The sequence below is a fragment of the Aethalodelphis obliquidens genome, unplaced genomic scaffold, assembly GCF_003676395.1.
Source record: "Aethalodelphis obliquidens isolate GAN/ISIS:26980383/991018 unplaced genomic scaffold, ASM367639v1 scaffold5, whole genome shotgun sequence".
NCBI classification, from domain to species: domain Eukaryota; kingdom Metazoa; phylum Chordata; class Mammalia; order Artiodactyla; family Delphinidae; genus Aethalodelphis; species Aethalodelphis obliquidens.
This window is the reverse complement of record NW_020837949.1, coordinates 44,563,872-44,575,868: the sequence shown is the minus strand read 5'-3', so window position 1 is coordinate 44,575,868 and position 11,997 is coordinate 44,563,872. Positions and strand designations below refer to the sequence as shown.

General features: G+C 42.1%; 1 protein-coding gene across 6 annotated transcripts in view; it reads right to left on the bottom strand.

The window, feature by feature from the left end:
* Positions 1-349: 349 nt before the first annotated feature.
* PDE1C (phosphodiesterase 1C) overlaps positions 350-11,997 on the bottom strand; it is a 476,007-nt gene continuing 464,359 nt past the window's right edge. For 4 of the 6 annotated variants that reach the window (XM_027102256.1, XM_027102254.1, XM_027102257.1 and 1 more), the window contains one exon: positions 8,635-10,724. In XM_027102256.1, coding sequence (XP_026958057.1) covers positions 10,711-10,724 — 14 coding nt within the window. In that variant the 3' untranslated portion in view covers positions 8,635-10,710. Of the gene's footprint in view, positions 831-8,634; positions 10,725-11,997 lie in introns of those variants that run through there. The other 2 variants (XM_027102260.1, XM_027102261.1) reach the window with 2 other exon arrangements.

Here is an 11,997-nt window from a genome sequence, read left to right as displayed (position 1 = left end):
GCCCCGGTCCGGGAAGATTCCACATGTTGTGGAGCAGCTGGGCCTGTGGGCCATGGCCGCTGAGCCTGCGTGTCCGGAGCCTGTGCTCCGCAATGGGAGAGGCCACAACAGTGAGAGACCCGCGTACCGCAAAAAAAAAAAAAGAAGTACAACTTTTGTTGGGAATGCAATGACTTTGAAAGTTCCATGTTTACTTGAATTGTAAATATTTGTATTAAAAATTGGAAAAGATGTTTTTAGAAGTGCATTTCTTAAATATAATGATTATTATTAAACCGATATTCTCATCGGGGCAAGTCAATTTCCAGGGATGAAAAAAGTGTCAATGGGAAGAATTTCATTTTTTTCTGAATGGGTAGCATCATTTTAACTTGGGTCCAATTTAGACTTTGAAAGATCTATACCAATAAAAGCCGCATGAGACAAGCCTCTTACTGGTTTGCTGCTAGAGGCTGCATGGACTTCCAAATCCTGTGACTGATGGCTCTATAACAGAACAGCAAAGGGGAAACTCACGTATAGGCTTCACCGTGCCTTGGTGGAGTCAACAATGATAGCACCAGCCCTGAAGGCTTCATTCTGGAGACATATCCCACTGTGGCTGGTTAGTGCCCAGAGGCAGATGGGTGGGCCTCTCCCTCACTCCCTCTTCCCCTTGATTTATTTTCTGTTCCAGTTATGTGAGATGTTCTGAATCTTTTTCATTTTGATCCTCTGATCCAGCATCTTGTACCTTGCAGGATGCTCATCACTTTTCTTTGGGACCGAAGGTGCGTAGGCGCTAGATGCATAAGCAGGGTGTTTAAAATGACGCAGAGGAGGCTTGGTGACTGCAGGCCATGCAAAGGAAGACAGACAACGGTTAGCCTCACCAACTACACAGTGCTCCTAAATCCTGGGGGTGACTTCCTGGCCCCCAGACATGTTTGTTTTCTTTAAAACCAGGAAACAAACAGGGTTGAACCCTCACTAGAAATCTTATTGCAAATAGATGAATAAGCACATCATCACTTTGGTCATTCACTTGAAATAAATAAAGATAGGGCTTCCCTGGTGGCGCAGTGGTTGAGAGTCCGCCTGCCGATACAGGGGACGCGGGTTCGTGCCCCAGTCCGGGAGGATCCCGCATGCCGCGGGGCGGCTGGGCCCGTGAGCCATGGCCGCTGAGCCTGCGCGTCCGGAGCCTGTGCTCCGCAGCGGGAGAGGCCACAACAGTGAGAAGCCCGTGTACCGCAAAAAAAAACAAACAAAAATAAATAAAGACAAATGCCTAGGAAAAAAAAATTCCTACAGATAGACAATGATGACCCCAGAATACAAAGGTTCTTTGACAATGAATGGATGGGGTTAAGGAAGTGAGAGGGAGCAGTGACGTCAGTTTTGGAAATAACAAAGCAAACACAGGTGAGCACAGCCATCTCATTAATCAGCACTTAGCACTGTATGTAAGCTTTTAGGGTTGCAAAGTGGCACACAATCCCGAAGTGCTAATAAGAAGCACATCATTGAGAAAATATTTGCAAAGCACATGTATAAAGGTCTTGTACCCAAAATATGGAAAGAACTCTTAAAATCCAACAAAAGGAAACAAACAACCCAATTTAAATATATGCAAAGATCTGAACAGACTCCTTGCCAAAGAAGATATACATATGGCCAAAAAGCATAGGCAAAGATGCTCAACAATTTTTGTCACTCGGGAACTGAAAATTAAAACAACAGTGATATATACTACACACCTATTAGGATGTAGTACTGCTGAATGAAAAAAAGCATATATACATCTAATCTTAATATTATAAAAACATATAACTGTGTGCATAGGAAAATCTGGGAGAACATACATTTAAACCATAGCCGTGATTATCTCTGAGTAGTATAAACATGGCAATTTTATTTCTTTTTAATTGTTTACACTTTCTATTTTTTCTATGATGATCAAGTTTTAGTGATGTAACTTTTTAAAAAGAAACATACTACTAAAAATTTCTTCCATAGAATCAAGTATCAAAGCTATTCTACAAAACTATACATAATGGAAAGTCAGGAAAACTGAGTTTACTCTGCACTTTAGTCCGAGACCTTTCAGAGCACTCACAGCTGAGTATACTTTTCACAGCCTAGAGATCAATATTCATTCACCGACTTGTTAAAGCACTTAACTGTGTGTCCTGCTGATACAACAATGAACAAAACAGGCAGAAACCTCTACCCTCATGGGGCTTCCACTCCAGTAACCCCCTCTGAAACCTGTGACTTGCTTACAGAAGAAAAAGTGTTCAATCATAATAAGTAATGCTATTACTACAAGCTCTACACTATCCACACCTACTTTGCCTTTGGAGTTAGGCTAACACATAAGTTAAGATTTTCAGCAAATGGTCCTATAGTGCCATAATAATGTATATGCAGGTTTAAAAAAATATCTCAGAATGTTTAATTCTGTTTCTTGGGGTAAACAAGGGATTGCAGCACAAAACACTCTAGGAACAAATATAAAAACAGTCCCGTTACCCTGGAGAATGGAGTAGAAACAGGCGAGGGCTTCAAATTAAAAGCTGATGGTCCCCACACTTCTGGGCTAGCTGATTTACTGCTCTTTAAGTCACAGTCCCTCTCCATATTCATTCTATTTTCACTACTCAGCATGAACCCAGCCAAAGTATTATTGAATTTCCCACTTCTCAGCATGAGGAAACATTTACCGTTTGCTAGAATTCTGATCATCAGAACGAAAGCTCTCCTTGCCACTGGAGTCGCTGCAAATAGAGTTGAATCCGCTGATAGAGATCGGCTCCCCACCGAGATTGTGGAAATACTTATATGCCTGCTGTCATCCTCACTCAAAATGTGGGAAAAAATAAAAATTCACACAGTGCTGTTTGTACGCATTGACTGCCTTTCCCCTCTACAGGGGAACATGAAATGATGACAGGGCAAAAGAGCGGCACCTGGGATGAGGGCACGGTCTTGAATTTAATGAGGACCTTTCTTCCGGGGTGGTGCTGTGGCCACTTAAGGACCCTTTCCTTTGTCTTTTGGCGATTCCTGAGATATTTCTGGAAGGAGATCTGGCACTTTCCCTTTCGATGACTGGGTACCTCCCACAGCTGAACCCAGGCAGTAGTGTTACAATCCTCTTCTGCTCCCTCAACCCAAGCCCCTCCCCGCCCCAAGCAGAGAAGAACCAAATTGGGAACAGAATCCCCTCCCCTTCATATGCTTATCAACAAGATGGACCCTTTTTCTCTTGAAGACACGTTCACAAAGTCTGCTCTTGTCTCCTAGAGCAATTTACTTGGAGAAAACGATCTCATTGGCTAATGAAGATTTGACAAAGACACGTTTCTCTGCACAGAGCCTGAACTTGGGAAAGTCATTCTCTATATTACTTTCAAATGTGCTTAGGAAAAGAAAAGTTCAAGACAAAAACTGACACATCATCATCCTTTATTATACAATTACAATGTTTGTTTTTCATAGACGTTAGCGCTCTTTTAGGAGTTTTAATCCTCATTTGTTTCAATCTTATCTTTTTCATAAACGCAATTTCTCCCAAAGGTGTCTCTGACTTTCGCCCTTTCGTCTGCCATCACCAACTTTTTATTCTCTCTCTCTGAGGCCACTTTGCTTGGTGGCGACTTTTTTTCCCATAGGAAAATAATGCATAGACTTATTCTTCTTCGGAAAATAGACTGCGATTTATTCATATATCAAATGTAACTGTGTTAAAGTTAAACTAGTATGTCCATGGCAGGACTTCTCAGAGACCTAAAGGATGGCGACATGTATCATGAATCCCTAAGAACAGCCAACAGCATGTGTTTTTCTCATTTTGATTAGGCCAAGGCGCCCCCTTTATCAGGAGCATGTCACACTTTCGGAAAGACTGGTTTAATTCATTATCACGTCATAACATGTTGTATGTTATTAATTCGGTGTGCCCTGTTGTTTGCACTGACAGCAGGCAGAAGGAATGGTCACTAGTGCTCGACTAGTCTACGTGCACCCTAATTCCCGTGCAGTAAACCATGATCTGCATTAGAACCCAAATCTGTGTCTTCAATCCCCCACGGCTTCAGTGTGATCTCGCAGGGCCACTGCACAGTAGCAGCAACTGGGGAAATTTCTGAATCTCTGCTGTAGAGGACTGCCTCCAAAAGCAGAAACTTAATTTACTCTTAGCTTCTGAATAAATTCTAATATTGGCACCTTTAAAAAAAAAAACAAAAGTGTTCTGCATGTGTTTTCTTCTCTTTCAAAGATAATGCCATAAAATGACCTTTGGAAAAAACATTTCCACATGTAGACATTTTCTAACTGCATTTACACACACACACACAAAACACAGACACTAATAAGATAAAAAACAATCATTTATTGCCTCATAAATGTTGCTTTACATGAAGAACAAAATCCCACTGCCATACATTCCATTTCTAAAATAGTGTCTATTGATATGTCTGAAATTTGATACAAAGTCCTTATAAAAATGCTCAAAAATCATCCATGAGTTTTGAATTGCAAGGGATTGATGTGTCAACATCCGTTCCACGAGGATAAAATGATACAAGAACTGAGCCTGTGATTTTCATTTCAGGATCCGTGATGGTAAAATAATGATAATATCTGACATACACCGTGTACCAGGCACAATGCTAAGAATTTAATGTGAACCAGCCTTTAATCTTCACTACAATACAACAGGCAAGCACTGTTATCACCCCCCCCCCTTTTTTTTTTTTTTTTTTGCGGTACGCGGGTCTGTCACTGTTGTGGCCTCTCCCGTTGCGGAGCACAGGCTCCGGACGCGCAGGCTCAGCGGCCATGGCTCACGATCCCAGCCACTCCGCGGCATGTGGGATCTTCCCAGACCGGGGCACGAACCCGTGTCCCCTGCATCGGCAGGCGGACTCTCAACCACTGCGCCACCAGGGAAGCCCCGATCACCCCCTTTCTGAGTGAGGAAACTGAGGCTTTTAAGTAACTTGCCAAAGTTTGAGTGAGGAAACTGAGCTTAAGTAACTTGCCAAAGTTTACACAGCCAGCATTGCAGGAAGTCTGGATTCTGGGTTCACATCCAAGTGGTCTAGCCTCAGACCTCACATATTTAAAATAACCCGGGACCAAAGTTCAGAGTAAGTTTTAATAACTACCATAATAAGTTAAAATAGTAATTCATTTATACTATCAATAATTTGAGTATATATCTGTGATATATGGGATTCTTGAATACCATTGTTAGTAGCCATAATCATACTTCCCCCAAAGCAAAAGCAAATCATTCCTCCTTAATACAATTTGTGTGGTAATGGCTCAGGAAGGAATTGCATAAACATCGTGGCTAACAGGTCTCTTAAATAACTGCTTTTGTCTCTTCCCTCACCTACATGGGTTTGGGATGGAACAGGTATTCCAGAGGTCTAAGCATCGGAGACAAGCAAACAAGTCAGGGGAGCCCCAGGGTCTTGGGTGAAATTTTTAACTTGGTAGTTCTCACCCCTCACTGCATATGAGAACCACCTGGGGAGCTTTTAAAAATCCTGAGTACCCCAGACTCATGAAAGCAGAATCTGTGTGGGGTTAGGCTGAGGCCTCAGGAGTTTCTAAAGCCCTTCAGATAATTCCAGTGTGCCGGAGTTTGCAAACTACCGTTTCAGTCTCGCCAATCTTCCCCCTCCTTATCTTCACAAAGGGAACGACAGTGATAATATTTTGCACACACTGCAAGTGTTCTATAAATTGTAAAGAGCTAGCCCGGGCTCTTGCTATAGTTTGATCACAACGAACTGCCTGGCTGGTGAGGAGTCCTTTATGCATCAATTATAGTTACCTGTGGTCTTCAAAATTAGGCTTTTTTTTTTTTTCTCTCCTACCCGCATAGTTTGTTCTTCCTGTTGGGTCTAACATGAAGACAAAAGCTCTGAGAAATGAAGAAACAAATGTTCTTTCTGTTGGAAAAAACAACTTTGATGCTATCACTTGAGGATTGTGAGGAAATCTGCAACACTCAGAGTCAGCGATCCTTCCTAAATATATTGAGCACTTGGAAAAGCAAAGATAAGACCAAAGAGGATGTTCCTGGTGTCTGACTAAGGCGTGAGAGCAAGAGTGGGTGCTTTGAAGTCGGAGAGAACTGGTTTTAAAGCCTCCTTCACCTCCCCCAGCTGTTTAGTCTTAGGCAAACACCCCCCCCTCTCTAAGTGTCACTTTTCCCCTCTGAATAACAATGTTACACACTTAACAGGGCTTCTTGGGAGGACTCAGCGAGATGGGGCATGTGAACCATGTGAACCACAGTGACTGGCATAAAGAAGGCCTACAGTTAAGGGCAACTTTTATTATTATTGTAGTGACAGTGACCATGTCCAGGGGAACTGCTGGTGGGTAAGGGGAGCTCTGGAAAGACTCTGGGACAGGCACCACCATCCCTGGCAGCGCCGATCTTGGGCTGGTGGAAAGGGTGTTGCTCACTCCTTCTGCCCTTTTCAGAGAATCGGCCTGACATCAGTTTCGCCCTCTGGATTTGTCTTCTCTCTGGACTCTTTCTAGCTTCTTCCTGGGACAACTTCTCAGAGCATCTGGAATTCCAAACCCGACTTATACCTGTTTCTGACTGAGGCAGCCACACTAGCACATTTGGTATGAATTAACTGAGTTCTGAAGATAAGCTCGTGGGAAGACACGCAAGCAGCCAAAAGACTCCTCTCACTAACATCAGCTCCACAGAGAGTGGGATCAAGACGGGTTCATCCCAGTCCCAAAGGAAGAAACACACCCTTTAAAATTAGCAGTTTGGCTGAATTGGTTTTCATAGCTGGTCTTTTCCTTAAAGGGCAAGTGGAAGATGTTAATTTGTCTCACCAGAACAGGAGACTTGGTCCTTGTTCAATATCTAGGCTTCCCAGCAAACAGTTTTAAAAATGAAAGTGAAGTATAACAACTTTTTGTGAACCCGGGGCTTTGCTGTTTAAGGAGCCCAGTAGCATGGCCTGTCCTCTGCGCAGTTCAGTGTCTTTATATCCATTATCTTATTTGTAGTCGCCCCTCACCCATCCTTGGAAGGGAGTCAGATTCAGTTCTTTCTCTGTCCCCATATGACTGGGACACATAATTTCAGTTTCCCATAAAAAGAAAAAAACAGATAGTAACACTCACTGCAGAGGCCTGAGAATGACAAGAAAGCAACGTGTTAGAAACAGCCAGCACAGCGCTGACACACAGTAGGCATTCACCCAGTATCAGTTTCCATCCCTCTCCTCAGAGGCAGATCCTACATTTCAGGAATTATCTGGAAGATTTGCAATTGCCAGGAAAACTCAGCAGCAGAATAGTTTCCCAGCTAGGGAATTGCTTTGTCTCCTCAAGACATGAAAGCGTTACATGAAGGCCATGCTGATAGGTCTTCCTTCCTTTTGCAGAAATACAATCTAGCGACATGAACCCAGCCAGAAAATTACTCTTAAACCATGCACATTAGATGTAGTGCTGTCTAAGGTGAGGGTCTATTCTTAAACTCTTCAAGGTGTAGTTTATATTAAAACTAGAATACTTAAACCCAGCATCTACATTGGAAAAGACTCTGGTTCTCCAAGGACTCTTCCTCAAGAAAATGGGAATACTAACTAATCTACTGGTTCCATATCTGAAGCTTACAGAGCAAAGAGCACAGGAGACAGGAAGCTTGCTGGCTGAGAAGCTATCCAGAAAAAGGCCAGTTGACACTGCCTGAACCAAACCACTCCCTAGTGTGGAAAGATCACCTGACCAGCATTTCCAGGTCCCCAGAGGAATACACGGCCACAGGGAAAAAAATAAACCACATAGTTTTATTGCCCTTCATCCAACCGGAAGCTGTTTGCTTCCACCTGCATTTCTCAACCCTGGATGCCCATCAGATCACCTGGAAAGCTTCAGATTTACTGCATTCCTAAGCCCCACCTCCAAGAGTCTTGAAAGTAATCTGTTATTTTAAGGTGAAGCCCAAGCAAGTATGTTTGTAACGCCCAGTGGTTCTAACTCGTAGCCAGGTTGAGAACCACTGGCTTAGGTGCCGACGTTGTTTTGAGAATATGTCGGCTTATCCTTACGTTTCGAGGGATGCTTGGGGCAGCTGACAGGGTCTGGTCATTGCACACAGGAGTGGCCAACCCTTGGCCACATGCTAAGATCTGTGACAAGAATCAAATCCATGAAGATCTACTTTTGGGAGAGGTGGTGTGGTATTGTGAGAGAAGCGTGGGTTTGGGGTGTCACAGAACTGGATTAAACTATTACCAGCTGTGAGATCCTAAGGAGATAATCTGTTTTGGGATTCAGGGTTTTGGGTTTGTTTTTTTCTGTAAAATGGGGAAAATGGTAACTTCTTTGCATGGTTGTTGTGAGGATTTTAAAGGGGCTATAACTGAGATAATGTAGGTATGGTACCTTGCAACCTCGCAGAGTGCCAGTATGTCGTAGGTGCTTGGTATGTGGCTACCATCATTACACAGCACAGGAGATGAAAGGTCATCACAAGGAGCTTTTTAATGGTGGCCTCCCTGGTGGATTTCTTATTATAGTACAGAAAAGTCATGTCATTCCCCGTACAAATGGATTTTACCACATGAAAGACCTCAGCACACAACGAAGAGATGAACTTAATGAATTTATTTGTGACTATTTGGCAGAGAACAAACCACTGTGATTCACAAAAGGCTAATTATCCAAAATGGGCATTTGTGGGGAAAAATTACATATATATATATATATGTTTGTTTTTCCATTCAGCTACCTAAGGGAAACACTTTGCTGAAACCCAGTGCCATTTTAAGCAAAGCAGAATCATCTATCCCACATTCTAAACTATTTATACCATGTACAAATACTGAGCCTCATTCAGTCACTTTGGGCTATTCCTTACCATGAGCTGGAACCCCCAGATGGGAAGGGTGGCTTAGATACCCAACCAGGATGGAAGGAGTTTCAGTCCCTGAACTCCAATCTTGACGTAATTAGGAAAATGACAAACAAATGACTTTTGATTCTTAAGACTCTTTGCATTTACTATGCTGAGCCATAATAATTCTTTGAGTCACCTTCATTGGAAGCCATTCTCGAACCACTGATTCCCTGGTCTTTGAGATACCTCTTCCTTATGCTTCACCCTACAGATCACTGATCCTGGCTATAAACTTCATTAGGACGGGACAGGGTGTTATACACATTTGCATCCCCAGAATTTAATCCCGGTACTGATAACAGTTGGTGCTGAAAAATATTTAATGAATGAGTAAACTACTCGGCATCCTACTCAGTAACCTTCATAAATCTCTCATTTACTAAAGAAGAGGGGAATCACTTAGAATACACACCAGCTGACACAGCTGACTAGAATCTACAAAACCTAATACTTCTCCTTTGCGTCAGCAATGCCTTGATACCTAGATTTGTTGCCTGTGTTTGCTCAAAGAAGAATGTCGGCAAGCTCCTTTCCTTTGAAGTTTCAAATTTGAGGCCTGAGCACTTTTGTTTTACACCAAAGCTATAACCTCAACTCAGGTCTTACTATCGCCTGGAGAGGCTGAGGCACGGTTTTCAAGTCTCTCTGACAAACAGGTGAAAGAGCAGGAGCAATTAGGTAAGGCTGGAAAATAAGCTCTTTTCTTATTCAAACAGCTGCTAGCTATTAAATGCCCTGCGACCTTATGATTTAATGATTAATCGTTTAATTTAATAAAAATATTATTTTAATTAATAAAAAAGAATAAGAAAGCCCTCCCTCAAGGAGATGATCATCTTCAATCGAGTTCTTTGTTTTCATTTTGTTTCTCCGGGCAAGCACAAAGAACATGAGGCATGCTCTTTCAAAGGAGAAAAATATTTGGGAGATTACGCAAGCTAAGTCTTTTGTTCGATTTTTTTTCATCAGTGTGTGCCTTTGTCCACGTGTGCATCTGAAGATGGGGAGTGTAAGGCCAAATCAGTAGCTCTGTCCTTTGCTCACACCAACTATGACCTCTGCCAGAAGAAGCCTGTAAAGTTAAATTTCTTTAGGGTTCTAGAGCTCTGAAGTGCTAAATCACGTATAACAAATGTGTTTTGCTCTAGTCCACAGTAAGAATGACAACCGGCATCCCTTAAACTGAACTCAAGATAGAAGGCAATTGCAGAGACCACTCGTGGGAATCTTTACTTAAAATTAAGACAATGCAGGATCCCTCCACACCCCACAGCTGTGCCTGAAATCGGTACCTGCATAATTGTATTCTACCCCAGGCAGAGTACAACTGTGAAAGAAAGGCTGTTCCAGTGTGGACTGTTTGACATCAGTCTTTACCCCTGACAATGAAACTCGAGCAAAGAGCACAGGATTGCCACCTGCTAACTTTGGGCAAGCTATTTATCTGAGTATGCCCCAGTTTCCTAATTTGTGAAATGGAGATAACAGTACCTTCCTTAGAGGGTTGTTGTGAAGATTAAATGAGATAATACGTGTGAAGAACCTAGCATTGTCCCTGATATTTGATAGATGTGCAATACATACCAAAGTATTTACTGTTAAAAACCTGTATTAGGAAGATCAGAAGTTACCATTTTTGAAGTTAATCACTCAGTAACTTACAATACACATAATATTTTGTTTTTGTAAAAGCAACGTAAGCTTCCTAAAATGTCTTCAGACCTCAGGGCTGGTCAGTTCTCTTCTGAGGAATCCTCTGAATGGATGTTTTATCCGTAGTCCCCTAGAACAGGACACACAAAAAATGTCATTGCAAGCCAGTTGGCATCTCAACGCACCAACTCTTTCTACATCAGGCAACGGAGATTAGAAGCAGAGCTGCATCTATTGCCAACACTACCATGCAAGCCAGAAGCTGCACACACAGGAGCAATCAGCTATCTGCATCAGCGAATGACTACGGTACTGTGCCTTTCCATCTAACGATCACTTCGGAAAAGTGATGTGACCGAGGCGCTGGGGGCATCTGCTCAGAAGCCACTGACTAGTCTCCATCGTTAGCAGTCATGATTGGAAGAGAAGCTCTGGGCCACTCCTCCAGCGAGAGCCAACATTGGCTCAGCTCTCCATCATTTACGGCCCGCCCATGAGCTTGACTGCGTTCACAAACCTCATGGGGCACACTTGAAGTTGGCACTAGAAGAAAATTGTCTGCAGGTGCTATTACTTTACCATCTAAGAGTCACTTTGCTATGGGCGTGCAAGGAATCAAGGTGATGTCCTCAGAGCAGTTTCCGGGTGCTGGCGTGTCAGGAGACAGCTTTGATAATTTTGGAAACCACACAAGCAGTTCTTTAATGAAGTGGTCTCTGGTGGCTTCAGGACTGACACATGTGACAAACAAAACTGTCTCGGAAGACAGTCACAGGTTTTTCACTAGGAAATTCTTTAATATATAATATTTGAGCAAACAGAAACTATAATTAATAATATAACAAATACCCAGGTACTCTCTCAATACAGTTTAAGCAGATCTTAACATTTTGCGTATTTGTTCAAAAATTTGTTTAAAGAGATTAAATACCAAGGTAGAATTTAAGTACCTAATATACCCTTCCCTTCCCCCCACAAAAAAACATCCAGAATTTGATGTTTATTATTCCTGTGCATATAGTCGTTCAATTATTGCATCTCTATGCAACCACAAAATATCTACTTTTATTTTTGCTTGTTTTTTAAAGATAATACAAATTGCGTTAGATGGTATAAATCTTATTGAAACTTGCTTTTCTTGCCCAACATTATGTTGAGCATTGTTTGCAACAGCAAAAAAAATGGGAAACCACCATCGACAGAAAAATGATTAAACATCCTGTAGCACATTTATATAATAGGATATTGTACAGATGTTAAAATGGATGATGCTTTTCAAAGAACTAGCTTTATATTTTGCATGGAATTTCTTCTGCCATACATTAGCAGACTTTCTGGGAGTTTTTCTTAAAAGTGTTTCTTTTAAAAGAAGGACAGGGCTGGATTTTGTTTTTTTTATCCAA